Below are 18,350 nucleotides of genomic sequence, written 5' to 3'. Positions count from 1 at the left end.
TTGTGTGATGAAGACTTTTTCTTTTTCTTTTTATGAAGAAGCGATGAAAGAACCAGAGTGGATCAAATCCATGGATGCGGAAATTAATTTGATAAATAAGAATAATACTTGGACTCTCATGAACAAGCCTATGGGGTTTAAGCCAATTGGACTCAAGTGGGTGTTCAAATTGAAGAAAAATGCAGACGACACCATTATAAGGCAAGGTTGGTTGCTGAAGATTACGTCCAAAAACCCGATATTGATTTTCAAGAAGTATTTGCTCCGGTAGCTCGAATCGAAACAATCCAGTTTCTTATAGCCTTAGCTGCTACAAATGGGTGGGAGCTACACCACTTAGATGTTAAAACAACTTTCCTACATGGAGAATTGAATGAAATTGTTTACGTATCGTAACCGAAAGTCTATATAAAGATAGGCAACGAGCATAAAGTATATCGCCTTACAAAAGCACTATATGGTCTTAGACAAGCACCTTGAACATGGAACACGAAACTTGACGGGATTTTGAAGAGAGTGAAATTTCAAAAGTTCATGAAAGAACCATTGGTGTACCGAAAAAATGAAGGATCTAACTTGTTGATTTTGGCTATTTATGTTGATGATTTATTTGTCACATGTACAAATTTTAGTATGATCAAGAGGTTCATATTAAAGATGTCCAAGAACTTTGAGATGTCAGATCTTGAAAGCTTGACTTATTACCTTGGCATTAAAGTTAAGCAAGAGGAATCGGGGATTACTATAAACCAAGAAGCATATGTTCAACGCATTCTAAAAGAATCCGGTTTACATGATTGCAATTCGACCCACATTCCAATGGAACCGGGAAATAAATTGTCAAAGGTCAAAGATGAACCCGAAATCGACCCGTCACAATATCGAAAGGTGGTAGGATGCCTTAGATATCTCTTACAAACAAGACCTGATATGGCATATGTGGCTAGAGTTGTTAGCCGATACATGCAAAGTCCAAGAGAATCACATGGTGTTGTTGATGGGTTTTGAGTATTCTAACACTCCTATGGTGTACATGCAACCCTAGAAACCTTGGATCTATGTTTTCTCTAATATTCATGGAAATTTGATTTTTCCAAGGTTCTCATCCTAACTAGCATGGCATGAGATACTTGTAATATAAAAACTAGTAGAATGACATACCTTTCTTGTAGCTTGGATTCCTTAAGACCTTGTGAGATTAGCACCCCAAATGTGATGCCTCAAATGTTTCACACAACACCACAACTCTTGGAATAACTTGAGAGAAGAACACTTGATCACAAATCGGCTAGTCCTCACCCTTTTAGTCTTAGTGCCGATTTTACTCCATATGTGGTTCCTTATATAGTGTGACACATGTAGGGTTACACCATGTAAACCATAATGTGCATGGCTTTTCATTTCCCCCATGATCCATGGAGCACCCAATGGGTCCTAGCCCAATCTAGTGAATCATGAACCATAAGCCTACTATACAAGAATAAATGATTTATAAATCAATCTCCATATATTTAATTAGTCTCCTTTTGATCACAAAATTAATTCCAAATTAATTCTTAATCAATACTAATTAAATAATATGATTTCATATTAATATATTAGAACTTATAATATATTAACAAACCATAAGTGTCCTTTTCTCATTTTGTCTATCCAATTTTCATGATGCCATGCAACCCAAATGGACCATGCCAAATCGGTTCAAGTACATACTAAATATAGTTATGGACTTAGACACCTTATCCAACAGTTGCAATCAAGCATATCTTAAGGTACTTACGAGGAATAAAGGGATACGGAATCAAGTACGAGGGGATGGGACAAAGCCGACTCATTGGTTATAGTGATAGTAGTCATAATGTTGACCCGGATGACGAAAAAAGCACAATCGGTCACATTTTCTACTACGGGTCATCTCTAATTACACAGTGTTCACAAAAGCAAGATACCACTACTTTATCATCTTGCGAGGCGGAGTTCATGGCAGCCACGACGACCGCATGTCAAGTAATATTGCTTCAAGATTTGCTCGGAGAAATCATGAATAATTCACAAGAGAAAGTGGTTCTTAGAGTTGATAACAAGTCGGCTATCGAACTAATGAAGAATCTCGTTTTTCATGGAAGGAGTAAACAAATTCACACGGGGTTTCACTTTATTCGTCATTCTGTTGAAAACAAACAAGTGGAGGTTGAGTTCATTCATGGTGAAGAACAAAAGGCGAACATTCTTACGAAACCGGTACCTCGAACCAAGTTGAAGGAAATACGAAGCTCGATTGGGATCGAAGAAGTCTCTAAAAGGACTTAGAGATTCGGGGGTGATTGTTGGAATCCTAAGTCGAGTAGGACTTGGAGTCCAAGTAAACTTGGGGCTTAAACAAGTTGGTTTAAGTTTCCTAATCTTATTCTACAAGTTGGTAGTCTAGGAATATATATATATATATATATATATATATATATATATATATATATATATATATATATATATATATATATATATATATATATATAAGGCTAGGTTAATGTGTTTCTTACATTTATTGTGTGCTAGAATGTACCAATAGGAATTTAGTAAAATTAAATAATTATTTAATTAACTAAAAATAAATATTAAATTATTTCCATAATTGTATGTATATCAAATGATATCCATAATTACAATTCTCTTTCTATGGAAACTAATTAAATTCGTCATTAATGTTAGTAATAACATTCTTTCAGAATGAATTCGCATCTAGGTTTTTATGTATGATTTCGTTTTTTGTTTCAGGATTCATTCGCTTAAAATACAATAAAGTTGCATGAAATATGAAGGACGAGAGTGTATTCTACTAGAATACACTTTCATTCTGCTAGAATAGACTCTCATTCTTCTAGATACAAATTTATTCTGAAAGAATATTATTATTGACATTAATGAAAAATTTAATTAGATTCCATAAAAAAGAATTATAAGTATGGATATCATTTAATATACATATAATTTTTATTAAATTCTTATTGGTGTATTCTAGCACATAATAGATGTGAGAAACATTTGAACCTATCTCTTTTTTTCTCTCTCTCTCTCTCTCTCTCTATATATATATATATATATATATATATATATATATATACACACACACACACTCACCGAGACATAGACTATGCATAAAAACATTGTTGAGTTATTGAGTTATATTTTCTCAATAAAATTGGAGAGTTATTCCACTTTGTTTTGTGTTATTTGATTAGATAACCGACTTCGGCGATGATGGTGTTATGACCTGGGAGATTGATGATGTTGGGGTGAAGAGGATGGTGGGTGATTTCTATTAAGGTTTTAGTAGTGTAGAGATGGAGAAAGGGTGGTGTTAAGGTGTTGGTTCGGTGGTTCTGATTGGATGTGGTGTTTGTGGACTTGTGATGATTGTAGTGGAGGAATAAGGGTGGTCTTCGTCTCTTTGTTTGTGTTGGTAGTTATGGTGGCTGGTGTATCGCAATGTGAGGTGGTGAAGGGCTGGTAATGATGTGTGACGTTTTCCTTTCTATTTTTGACTTCGTGATTCTCCACAGCAAAAGGGATAAAATGGGACGTTTTCCTTTTGATTTTTGATTTGTGTAAGGCCTTTGACTTGTGAAGTGTGCCTGTGTGAATAATCTTTCGTTGTATCTTTTTTATCCAGTTATTGAGTGATAGTAGCCCGTTGAGTGGGTTAGGCTCCAAGAAGATACAAAGAAGAAGAAATAGGAACACAGGAAGTTTGGAACAATTTTATGCTTTATTTCTTAATCATGCAACGTTACAATTTAAAATGAAGGACTAGAGCTAACTGCTTGCTAAATTAAAGGAATGCATGCATTAAGGAAAACGTGGACTCTACTACGTGGAGCACTGGCTCACATTATTTAACCATGAGGAAGTCTTCCTCCTAAAACCATGCAATGCAGGACTCTGTCAACAGCTTTCAATCAAGGAATTGGGCGGGTACTTTCTTGGATCTCTTGGGTCGCTCCTGTGGTGGCTGACTTGGGCTCGTGGTTGCTGGATCGTGTAATGGGCATGTATCATTGAGTATATAGAAACCAAGGAAAAAGCATGATAATTAAAATTGGAATGGTCCACAAAGTTAAGAATCGGGCTAATAAAATTGGAAGTTTGTAATTGACGGGCCTTTAAAACTTCCAACTTGATGGGCTCTCAAGGTATGTATTGGAATGATTATAATTTTTTGATTGTATCTTCAACTAAACATGAATATTTTGAAAATTAAATACATCATCGACAGAGAAGGGTTTAACATAATAACTGAAAAATCGGACCTTAATCGTTATAACCGTTATAACCAAGCCATTAAAACCACACCATTAATGAAAACGACAGTGCAGTTTATGATTTTCATTAACCGAATGTTAGTGGTTCGGTTTTGGTTTTTCTGTGAAACCGAACCATATATATCTGAACCGAACCAATTACCATATAGAAATTTTAATGTATTTTATATATGTTATATAATTGGTAACTAGATTATGACCCGCGTTAAACGCGGAGAACATATAAAAAAATTTATATAAAGTTATAAAAAGTCGACACAATAAAAAAATAATATAAAGTAACATAAAAAATTGATATCATTAAACAAAATAAAACATGAGTTGACGATTAAAATATATTTCTACTTGGCATAGTCACTATCTCAAAATCTGAACAAAATGAAAATACTTCATGAGAACAATGTGCCGGAACGACATACTCAATCGTATTTTCTTTAAAAAAAATTAAGGAGATTGTTTCGATAATCCCACCATTCATGTGCATCGGCTTTGTAATTACTAACATCTATTTTAACCTACTGATTCTGAATGAAAACTCAAATACTCCACAAACGATCTCCACCTATAGAAAAATATCTCAATTTTCCATCAAACTTGATAAGCATCGATGCACATGAGTTGAAATCATTAATAATAGAAGGTGCATATATCACTAAATATTATTCTGAATATACATCGAATCACAAAATGTCATTGTTAGACAATAAGATGTAAACCACATACGATGAATGGGTGATCTTGAACATCATTACTTTTATTGTCCGAAGTGTACTCCATTATTGATTTGATGAATTGAAGTGATCTGATAAGTCGAATTGACAATTAATAAGCAAAACATGAGGTAATAGTCGTCTTTCAATGTGTGTCAAGTAAAAAAAGATATTGTATACGTAAAAATAATGAAATCACTAACCTCGTGTATTTGTCGGTATCCTGATTCCGATTTCGAGAGCTTTGATGTTCACAGTGAATAAAAGTAATCGTTAAGGAAGTCACATACTATATATATATATATATATATATATATATATATATATATATATATATACACACACACACACACAAAAGAAATTTAAGAACAATTTTCAAAATTATTACCCATAAAATTTAATTGTCAACAACCCACAACCAAATAGCATTGGCCAAACGAAGTTGGATGACGTATTGTGAAGGAAGAGGAGATATAATTCAAAAAAAAAACCCAAAAAAAAGGAAAAAAGCAAACACTTTGCAAATTCAGTAATAAACTAATTTGCAATCAAACGAAACTTTGTAAAATAGCATCACGTAAAACACACACACATACATACATGTAATTGAACAGATTAACAGACAACAAAAGAAAGTCAATAAGCGAAATTAGTTTGCTAACATTGTGTAGATGTTGGTGTTGTCGATGATGATTATGTAGAGGAAAGGATTTTAAAAACAACCAAAGTAATTCGGTAATTGATATGAATAATGAAATAAATAGGAAATTATATATATATATATATATATATATATATATATATATATATATATATATATATATATATATATATATATATTGAAATTTGAATATGGAAATGATTACAATGATTTAAGATTTAATGATAAGAGATTAAATCATATGCAAATCATATAAAAGGTGCAGAAGATACGAATTAGTAGATGGTAGGTTATGAAGTTAAGTTAATTACATATTATTAGCTGAAAAAAAGGTTATTTACTTATCGAAATTTAAATTACCTTGTTTAACATAAATCTTGTTTAAAATTTCACAAACCCAACGACTTTACAGATGCATGATTTTAAATTAAATTCAAATAATTGTCAAAAATAGATGTATTAGATGTATATTTATTGAGATTTGATTAAATGATGGTTTTAAACTTTATAAGGGTCAATGATTTTGAAAGGATTTAAAGATATTAGTTCCTTAATTAACATTTTAATCATAATTGTCGGATTAGAATATTTTAATTCATTTTGGTCAAGATAATAGCATCAAATTGATCCGAGGGTGGAAACCTATAAAGTAAACACAATCAATAACCCTAATTGTTTAAGACGATGTCATAAGGTTTCTGATTTAAGAAAAATAAACGGAAACTTTCATAAAAATCTCCTTAAATGTAGGAACTGAAAGTTGGATGGAATTGTATAGTCTTAAATCCTCAATTTTATTTTTAGTGACACATCATAATTTAACTAATCAAATCCATTCTTAAAATAAATTAGATTAAATGTCATGCATTGAGTAGCTACTTATATGTAATATCCTTCGTTTCTAGCTATACCAAATTTAGTGATTTTCCTAACAGCTCCTTCATCGAACAGGGCTTGAAATGCATTGATGATATTTTTTTATTGTTGTATGTATTTTAGTGTCTTGTATGTGATAACCAATGTTGTTTTATTGAAAAAAAATAAAATATAATTTTATTTTAATTTAGTAAAATCGCACATGTTGATCCATTAAAATCATGTCCACGCTTTTCACCATGTTTGGGTTGTTTTTGTAAGTCTGCTTTCAAACCATGACTACTTGAAAACGAATATCCTATGATTACTTCGAGGCATCTATGTAGCAAGACTATCAAAGACGACTTCATTGCCACTGCTATGTGACATTTCACCTTTTGTAAAGAGAAACACAAAACTATTAGAGATAATTATTAGACTAAGAAAAAATAGATATTATTTAAATAAAATCTTAGTTAAGTTGTTTGAATTTGCATGATGCGGATTAGCTATTTTTGCTTAATTTATATCAGGTTTGAATGATCAGAAAATTCATAGATGGATCTCACAACATAACCCATGATTATACGAATTCTAAATGTTTATAGAAATCTGAATATATTCATGTACCTATGATTTTCTATATTTCACTTATATTGGGTCTAACCCTATCTATAAGAGTCAATATAAATATGTGCAGATGTAGAAATTCGACACTTTGCTTTATATAAAGAAGATGACGTTGTTAATATTTGTATGAACTTGTAAATATTTTATGCAGGTTTCTTTGAGAACAGTTACAAATAATTAGTTAACACATATAAGAGGTACCAACAAAGGGAAACACAACACACACACATGTTAAAAAAGCACACGCAGAGAATGACATACCTTGAAGATTCGTAATAAAACTGATGTAAAGGTTGACGTATTGTTTTTTTTTCAATTTATGCAGTGCACTGATATAAGAACATACATGTGAATAAGCAAATGAGAAATGTGAGAATTATTTATAATTTTCAAAACGTGGACAATGAGAAACAAAATCGTTTAAAATCTACTTTAAATTGGAGACAATATGTTTATCTATTATTTAGTATTTTAAAGACTGGAATTAAATGATACTGGTGAAGATAATAAGGAATGAGAGCTAATTAACGATTTTCAAGAGATAATTGGAAAACAGGAGGCGTGATTTTGTATTAAATTCAAATAATTATCAAAAATAGATGAATTAGATGCATGTTTAATTGGATTTGATTAAATGATGGTTTTGTACTTTATAAGGTTCAACGATTTTGAATGATTTAAGATATTATTTCCTTAATTAACATTTTAATCATAAATGTCGGAATTCAAAAGAATAATTATTTCCTTAATCAGCATTCTGAAAGGATTTAAAAAAATTGTATTAACATTATGAAGATGACATCATCAAATTGATCCAATGGTGGAAAAACTATAAAGGAAAGTCAATCAATGGACCTGATTGTTAAAGATGATGTAATCAGATTTCTCTTTTAATATATATATAAAGAAAGATGAGAGCTGATTAACGATTTTCAAGAGATAATTGAAAAACAGGAGGTGTGATTTTATATTAAATTCAAATAGTTGTCAAAAATAGATGAATTTGATGCATATTTAATTGGATTTCAGTAAATGATGGTTTTGTGCTTTATAAGGTTCAACGATTTTGAATGATTTAAAGATATTATTTCCTTAATTAACATTTTAATCATAAATATCGGAATCCGAAAAAAAATAATTATTTCCTTAATCAACATTCTGAAAGGATTTAAAAAAATCCTATTAACATTATGAGGATGACATCATCAAATTGATCCAATGGTGGAAAATTATAAAGGAAAGCCAATCAATGGACCTGATTGTTGAAGATGATGTAATCAGGTTTCTCTTTTAATATATATAAAGATTCAAATAATTGTCAAAAATAGATGAATTAGATGCATGTTTAATTGGATTTGATTAAATGATGGTTTTGTACTTTATAAGGTTCAACGATTTTGAATGATTTAAGATATTATTTCCTTAATTAACATTTTAATCATAAATGTCGGAATTCAAAAGAATAATTATTTCCTTAATCAGCATTCTGAAAGGATTTAAAAAAATTCTATTAACATTATGAGGATGACATCATCAAATTGATCAAATGGTGGAAAAACTATAAAGGAAAGTCAATCAATGGACCTGATTGTTAAAATGATGTAATCAGATTTCTCTTTTAATATATATAAAGAAAGATGAGAGCTGATTAACGATTTTCAAGAGATAATTGAAAAACAGGAGATGTGATTTTATATTAAATTCAAATAGTTGTCAAAAATAGATGAATTTGATGCATATTTAATTGGATTTCAGTAAATGATGGTTTTGTGCTTTATAAGGTTCAACGATTTTGAATGATTTAAAGATATTATTTCCTTAATTAACATTTTAATCATAAATATCGGAATCCGAAAAAAATAATTATTTCCTTAATCAACATTCTGAAAGGATTTAAAAAAATCCTATTAACATTATGAGGATGACATCATCAAATTGATCAAATGGTGGAAAATTATAAAGGAAAGTCAATCAATGGACCTGATTGTTGAAGATGATGTAATCAGGTTTCTCTTTTAATATATATAAAGATTATGGTAATTATATAAGAAAATGAGACAATTGATGAAAATTCTTGATACTTTAATGAGATACCCATGTAATAGTGATCTCCGTTATGTTGTATTTTTATGTCTTTTAATGTATATTTTTATTTTGGCTTTGTTCTTCATTTATTTGCTCTAGATATTGATCTCATCATATATGTTCTACGTTTGTTTTTCTTTTTTGTATCAAGGCTATATAATTTAATCAAGTAGACATCTCTATTGTATGCGACGTATTCCATACGTGAAGGATGCAAAAAGAAGTTTAAGGAATGGGGTTTCATTAATTAATCATACTGGAGTTTTTTTTTTGAATTGTTTTTAGAATGGAACTTGTAAGTTTTTTAAATACTTAACAATTATAAAATTTTTATGGCAACGTATTTTTTACTTTTGCTTTTTATAGCAACGAATAATTTTACATTTATTTTTTATATTAATGTACTTTCTTTTTCACTTTCTATGTCAATGGCCTTTCAGCTTTTATGTAATTTATTATTATTATTATTTTGGTAAACCAATATTAACCATTAACCAAAACTATTCATTATTTAAAACTATTAACCACAATCGATAATAACCAATAACCAATGGCTACATAAATGCATTACCAATTGTAATGATATGGGTCGGTTTTCGCCAATAACCGAACCAAACCGCTCCATACACACCTCTACACAAATCTTGTCCACACGGGTTTATATATATATATATATATATATATATATATATATATATATATATATATATATATATATATATATATATATATATATATATATATATATATAGGAGGGTTCAATTGAGAAAAAAAAGGTTGATAATGGGGGAATCATTCTCAGCCAATCATTTATTTTTGCTGCAAAAGCTTTCAAATACCAACGGAAATGAGAAAAAAATACACATGTGTTTTCCAACAAAACATGTTTCCTTAAACTATGCTAAACATTACCTTAATATATATACAAAAACGTAGTTTTTTCGTTTTTTTTATTTTAATTTTTAAGAAGCTATTTTTATCGAAAAATGATTTTAAATATACCAAAATTTATGATTTTTTATTTTCTACAAATAGACATCCATATTGATATAGTTCTAAGATAAAATAAAAAATTTATTTTTTTTATATTTTCAGCTATCGTTATTCATAAGTGAATAAAAATGAATCAGGTTTTTACTACAGTACATTCGTTATTCACTTATGAATAAAAACTAAGATTAATTTTTTTTTACAATTTAAGTATCATTCATATATGAATATAACATATACTAAACATAATATATTCATATTTAAATATTAGACAATGCATTCACTTGTGAATATTACATAGTATAATCACTTGTGAATGTTAGATGATATATTCACTTAGATGATATTTTCATATGTGAATATTATATAGTATTACATGGTATATCACATGAGAATAGTACATAGTATATTCACTTGTGAATATTAGATTGTATATTCACTTATGAATAATAGTTAGTATATTCATATGTGAATATTGCACAGTATATTCATATATGAATATTACAAGGTGTTTTTAGAAACATATAAAATTATTATATGTTATTCACATATGAATAACATACAGACTTGCATATTTGTTTTGTGTTTTAATAATCACATATTGATTCGGGTGAGAAAACATATTCATATATGAATATAACGTGGTAATTTAGTTTATGCATTTCATCAAACAGTTAGAGTGCATACAAGTTAACTTTTTTAAAAATGTGATAAATATGATACTTTGACTATTTAAATCTTACAAAATAGTAGATTGGTAGAGAAATATATGAAATTTTTCAAACAAAAAATGATTTGATCTTTTTCTAACCTTAATTTCGATGTTTTATTTGATGATCGATGTTGAATGAATGATACGAATTGAATTTTTTGTTGATTATCAATGATGTTGATCTAATGATGTTGGAAGTATAATTAATCATAGATGTTGAAGATATGCTCGTATTCAAGCAGAATTGAAGGTTGGATTGAAAGAGCAAAAAACGAATTTTTGTTGTCAACTGTTGAATGGTGTTGATAAACGTGTTATTGACGAAGATCGATGATTGATTAACACAGGATGACGTTCATCGATGATTTAATTGAAGAAATCTGGATGATTGTTGAAGGTTGGAGGAGAAATTTGGATGATAACGATCGATTAGAATGAATTTCAACTGTTATCTAATTCTCTACACTTACGTATTTGTGATTGAAGGCTATTATATCATATTTACAAGTTTGCCACCGTGTCTTTTTATGCTTAGATTAAATGAGTGGCTGAGAATGATTCCCCCATTCTCAACCTTTTTTATTTTCTCAATTGAACCTACACACTCTCTCTCTCTCTCTCTCTATATATATATATATATATATATATATATATATATATATATATATATATATATATACACACACACTAGATGTGTGCTCGCGCAAAGTGGCGGTGATAAATAATTTTTTTAGCGAATAATTTTTTATGAGAAAATAAGTATTAGATTTTATTATTAGTTATTATGTAAAAAAAATTAGCACTTTAAATAAAATATTTTTCTTTAGATCTTATGTTTACATTACATGTTTATACAGTTAATGTAAATTAATTAATATTGGTGTCTAGTTTAAGAAATTTAAATTTATTTATCTACATTAATTTAATATTTTAAAATTATCATTTTACTTCAAATTTATTTTCTTAATAACCTTCGTTAATTCTAATCTTCAAACTTTTGGCAAGTATTAATGATAATTATGCATAATCAATTTGTACAAAAAGCTTTGTAACTTATACCTCTTAAAATTCAAGATATGACTAATATGCTTTATAATATAGTATAAGATATGTCGATTCCATGCTAAAATTATTTGGACTTCATGAAATGAAGACCAATAATACCCAACCAATCAAAGGGAGTGCGATCCTAAGAAGCTTAGCCAACTTGTATACACAGGTTAACAATAGCCAATTTCTTTAAAAACTTTGGATTTTATAAAATGAAGTCTGACGTCCACTAAAACCCGTATAATAGGCAGTTGGGAACCTTTAAAAAATAAGTTACATTTGCAATCACAAGTGAAATAAAATCTGTCAATTCATTTGTAAAGCACAAAATGTTATGTTTTGACTTTTGTAAAAAGAAACCATCGTCCGCCAAACCCATTAAATAAACAGAGGGGAAACTAAAGTACTCGAGTGACAATTGTGACTACAAGTGATGATGAAAACCATCAATTTAGAATATGTAACTTGTAACAAGCTACAACTAAATTTCGTGAGATGAAAACCAACGCCCAACAGTACTCGTTGAATAAGTCAGTATGAACTTATGAAATTTAGGTAAACATGTAAGAACAAGTTAACGAGTCATCAAATTCTTTATGATTTCATAAAAAGAAGCCCAACGTCCATCGTCATTTTGAATAAGAGATGAGGAACCCACGTAAACCAAGTCAAACCCAACTAAATGGGAACAAAAATATTGTAACACTCCAAAAATAGAAGATGTGAGGTGGAATAAAATACATAAATATTGTACTATATTTTTATTCGGGTTAATCGGGTTAACCCGAAACCCGACTTTTATGAAAAAAATCAACCCTAAACCCGACCCTAACTATAGTTCGGGTTTGTCGGGTTAACCCGAATAACCCGATTAAGAATTTTGACCCTATAAAACCCGACCCTAAATGCCATAATCGGGTTAGGGTCGGGTCGGGTTAATCAGGTTCGAGTTTTTTTGACACCCCTAGATGCGCTTGATGGCTTTCGTAACCTTGTGAGGATTACACATCCGAATGATATTGAGACTTGGCTCAAAATGCTAAGATTAAATGGGATATCGAATGGATAAAAACTCAAAATTTTATAGGGATATGATAAATAGAATGATAAGGCATATGATGATTAGAGGTACGAATGGATAAAAACTCAAAATTTTATAGGGATATGATAAATAGAATGATAAGGCATATGATGATTAGAGGTACATTGTAGAAGATAGAACAAATTATTGAAATCATCTCGGTTTGTCAAAATTTCGTGTCTGGTCCTTAACATTTTTTTTTTCATTTGGACCGTCTCTATGGTTTCGTTTTGTTGCATGGTTCGTCTTTGACATATCTGAAATAACTATACTACCCTTATAAGATTTTATATATTAATTAAAAAAAGTTAAATAATAGTATGGGACCCACTGACAAATCGTACACCTCTTGGGCTCTTTACTTCCGTTCATTTCAATGAAATATTTGAAGAAATAGTCAAATATTCAACCTCAATACCATGCCCATCCCAGATGGGCGATAGGGGTAACAGTCCAGGACTCATCTTTTAAAGGGGCCTAAAATTTTTACAGACTTTATTAATCTAATGTTAGACATGATCGATTTTGAATATATTATTAGTGATTTTGCATCTCAAAAAGCTAGTTGAAGTATTTTTCTTTAAATTTATGGGTTTTTATAATCGAAAATGTTATATTTAAAAGTTAGTATAAGTAATTTTTTTTAATTATTAAGTTAATATAAAAACAGTTGATGAAATTTGTGTATTTTAAGGACATTTTTTCCTCTTTCGTCCTCGACCCAAAATATAATATGTTTGAGACCACCCTGCTTAATACACCATCACCAGACCGCTGCCACATTGAAGCCACTACCGTCGCCTCCCCTGAAACTATCATTCTTCCTCAATCGCCTACACATCGCCATTGCTTTCCACCCACGAATACGACCGCAGTGCCCTAAATCCAACCATCACCACCGTGAAGCCACCACCGTCGCACCCCCTGAAACTACCACTCTTCCTCCATCACCTGCATACTGCTACTGAAACTCATCGGTTTGACAAGAATCGTTACCTTCCTACATTTCTAGTGACAATGTCCTCACGTTCAGCAACCGAAGACCCTCCTGTGAAACCCACGTCTTCTCTGCCTCATAACCCTAACTCTATAGATCGATGACTATTTATCAGACCAACGTTCCCACCTCTCTTTCACATACAACCCTCTAATTTTGGGTTTTAATTTCTTTGTGGAGATTTGGCTTCTGATAAATCCCAGATAGGATGTGTTTTGTGAATGCTTTTGTGTGTAAAACCTTAGTTCTACATATCGATGCTCATATATGATTTGGGTTTCATATTTTTGGTTAATTTTGACTTTTAACTTTTCATGTTTGATTTTTATGTTCTAAAATTCTCAAAAAGGACAGAGGTTCGACCATTTGAAATTCCAAAAAAAGAATATAGGTTGTGATTTGTTTGGATTTATTTTGATTTGGTATTTGGTTTATTTTTTAGCATGATTTTTCTGGGATCAGGTGTTTATTTGTTTCCGTCAAGAGGTGTAGATGGTGGTCGATGGCAGAGAGTGGGTTAGGTTTAAAGAGTGAGGGGGATAAAGGTGGGTCTCATTGATGGTGCAGGCTATAGATTTATTTTTCGGTTTCAGGTGGCGGTTGGCGTTTGGCGATAGTTGATGGTGACCGGTGATCGATGTTGGCCTGGTGGTAGGAGTAATCGGAGTGCCAGCCGGACTGGGATCATGAGTCGGAGTGCAAGTGGGTCCCACTTGCCAATTAGTTTATTTTCTTTAATTAAAAATATATTATAAATAATTAAAAAACTGAAAAAGAAAACATTAAGGGCTTTATAGTAATTTCAAGGATGTCACGGACGTAGGGGTGTCAAAAAACTCGAACCCGATTAACCCGACCCGACCCTAACCCGATTATGGCATTTAGGGTCGGGTTTTATAGGGTCAAAATTCTTAATCGGGTTATTCGGGTTAACCCGACAAACCCGAACTATAGTTAGGGTCGGGTTTAGGGTTGATTTTTTTCATAAAAGTCGGGTTTCGGGTTAACCCGATTAACCCGAATAAAAATATAGTACAATATTTATGTATTTTATTCCACCTCACATCTTCTATTTTTGTACATTATGTGGCCTAAAAAAGAGGAAAATAAGATGCAACACAACTGTAGAACAAAATATTGATTTGTACAAATGGAAATTAATATGTAGCATAGTAAAATAATATGCAATGGTAGTTTATCGTGGCCTAAAATAAAAAATACACAGTCACAAATCAAATGAATAATGCTTTTTACTTGTATAGTATAAACAAGAAAAATAAACCATATGCACTCAAAGTCATTTGGATTTAACACATCATAATTTAACCTTCTAAAAATAAACATTATCATAAATATGACACAATATTTTTGTCTTACATTGTAACCCGATTAACCCGAAACCCGAATAACCCGAACCCGGATAACCCATACCTTAATAGGGTCGGGTTCCGGGTGAAATTATTTTTATAAAAAACACGACTAACCCGACCCGTTTAACCCGATCGGGTTGACCCGATTAACAGCCCTACACGGACGAACCATGCAACAAAACGAAACCATAGTGACGGTCTGAAAGCAAAAAAAGAAAAAAAAAATGAGGGACTAAACACAAAATTTTGGCAAACCGCATGGACGATTTCAGTAATTTGTTCTAAAAGATACTTGGATATCAAAATCAAATCTTAGTCTAAGTGGAAAATATGTTTTTTCTTATAAGGAAAATGACACATTCAACCTATGACTTTCTAGGGTTTACCATTTTAGTCACATAACCTTTTTAGTGGCTTAATGAGGGAACGAATTGTGTTGCAACCTAGCAATTTAGTCCCTTTTACTTATTATACCCGGTAACCATGCCACATCGGCACATCATCGATGACATGGCGAAATTGTATTTACGTCTTGGACCCAAACGACGTTGTTTTAGAATGTGAAACATAGAGGCCACGTTCACACTGCTCACCCCACCTCCGTATAAAATGTGAAACTTGTGCCCTAAAATGGCACAATTCATAACCTGGTTACCCCAAATTCACCCTAAACTTCAATACCAATCGCATAAACGATGTCTTCACAATCATCTCCAAATCACAGTTGGTCATCCAACTATTGTCGACACATAGCTGAAAATGTCTCGAATGGAGTCACAAATGAAGACATGGCGATTAATTCTGTTGCAGACACAGTTGAAGGTGTTGCTTGTAAGGGAAGAGATTTTTCGTGAACTACGATAACATGCTGATAATAGGTTTCTTCCTAGCATCCAAAATTACACTATTAAAGCTCTCTGAAAAGCCATTCTCCACAGATTCACATGATGAATTGTGAACTCTAAAAAAAGCTAGAGACCAAGTCTTTGGATCTCTATCCATAAGATGTTTAACGGATTTAGGATTCAACTTTTCAATATCTATCATGACTGTGTTAAAATGTGCTTCAGTTTTTTCCTTGCTTGCTCTCCAAAACAAATTTTCAAACTTGGCTCCACTAAACTTCTTTCTAAAATTAGCATGTATATGCCTATCACACTGCCTATGTTCTGCTGCTGGGAATACTTCTTTGACTGCCTCAACCAAACCCTACATATGTACCAGTAATAGGTGAAGCTAGAAATGTAAATATTTATTATACTATTTTTAATATTTTACAAACATACCTTGTGTTGATTAGAAACTAAAACCAAACCACTTCCTTCATTCCAACATTGCAAATCTTCTGCAAGATTTTCAATGAGCCATTTCCAATTCTCCTTGTTTTCCACATATACAACTGCCCAAGCAATTGAGAATATTCCATTGTTAGCAACCCTACCAACAACAACTCACATTGGCAAAAACTTTTTAGGAAACAACCATCCAAGTTAATGATCCTTGTACACCCTCCACGCCAACTCTCTTTGACTGCAACAAAGCATATGTAAATCTTGTTGAAGTAATTCTTACCATCAGGCATTGTATCCACATAAATTTTAACAGTGGATCCAAGATTTGATCTTTTAATCTCCTTACCGTAAGACCATATTCTAGCATAATTTTCTGCAACCGTGCCTTCAGCTAGACTCAATGCATATTTCTTGGCTCTCCTACGCTGACTCATACTTACAACAATGCCAAAAGTAGTTTTCACATCCTCTCTAAGTAATCTCACACTCATCTTCTGATTGTTGAAAAATTGTTGGGTAAAGTGGGTACCTATCCATCTATATGTAACAATTGATCCGAATATCAAATTCGTTGAACATTTATGGTCACTAATAAGATACTTGAATTGGAAAGACTTATCATCACTCATCCATGAACCCCAAACCATAAATGTACATTTTACATCATAACATTTGGCTAGCAATAGTCTACTATCATTTTCACAAAACATAATTGATAAGCATTTGCAACAAAATAGTTACAGAGCATGTGTTTCAATTGTTTAGGAATCTCAAACCTCATACCTAACACAGGTTCTTGCTCCTTCCAGTGCAACTTTTCATTGAAAATATTTGGCAACTGAGGATAAACATCTTCATCGTCATACATGGCTTCTTCCAAAGGGTCACCCAAAGCAGCATTTTCACCCACGTCGACATTAGGGCCATTATCCTTTTTGAAAAAAATAAGGGATGCTATGGTTATCCTCATCTTCATCAGCATCCAAATCATCAGCCCCATGGTCATCCTCATCCTCATCCTCATCCTCATCTTCCTCTAAATGGCCTGTCTCAATTTCTTTAATTAGTCCTGCACCATCAATAACTTCTTCCACTATGTTATCAACAACCTCTTCTTTGTGTTCTTCCAACCATTCCTGAATGTTACTAGTACCAAAATGGTCTACATACATAGGGAGTATAACACCACATTCATATGCTATTGCTATAAAATATGCATAATCCATCTCATTCAAAATTAACGTCAAACCTTTAGGAAAATGAATATTTGGTTGGTAGTAATTGAGCTTCTCACTCTTTTCTCCAGTGAACCTTTCGATAAACTCATAACACCCGTTTTTGTCCATGCTTGCGAAGATTCCTTGGAAATGCACATTGACTTGGATGAGTATGGGATCCATGTTTGAGGTTTGAGGATACGAAAGAAAGTAAGGGTTTATCGAAAGAGATGGAAGTGGTGAATAGTAGACAAGAAAAGATCTCATTTAAGTAAAGGTATTAATAAATGACATGACATACACAATCAGCAAGCCAAAGAGGTTTAAGTAACATATGTGGCATAAATATGACCGACTGACCCTTCACAATTGACATAATGACGT

At 31.5% G+C, this 18,350-nt stretch overlaps 1 protein-coding gene across 1 annotated transcript; it reads right to left on the bottom strand.

The window, feature by feature from the left end:
* Positions 1–16,312: 16,312 nt before the first annotated feature.
* On the bottom strand, positions 16,313–17,617 carry LOC128126010 (uncharacterized). The gene is made up of 4 exons (XM_052763675.1): positions 17,526–17,617; positions 16,966–17,439; positions 16,744–16,894; positions 16,313–16,666 (listed from the first exon to the last, which is right to left on the bottom strand). The coding sequence occupies exons 1-4, from the start codon at positions 17,615–17,617 to the stop codon at positions 16,313–16,315; spliced, it is 1,071 nt and encodes a 356-aa protein (XP_052619635.1).
* Between the last annotated feature and the right edge of the window lie 733 nt (positions 17,618–18,350).

The sequence above is a fragment of the Lactuca sativa genome, chromosome 5, assembly GCF_002870075.4.
Source record: "Lactuca sativa cultivar Salinas chromosome 5, Lsat_Salinas_v11, whole genome shotgun sequence".
In the NCBI taxonomy this organism is placed as follows: Eukaryota; Viridiplantae; Streptophyta; class Magnoliopsida; order Asterales; family Asteraceae; genus Lactuca; species Lactuca sativa.
The sequence above is the reverse complement of the archived record's forward strand: the minus strand, read 5'-3'. Positions and strand labels throughout refer to the sequence as shown.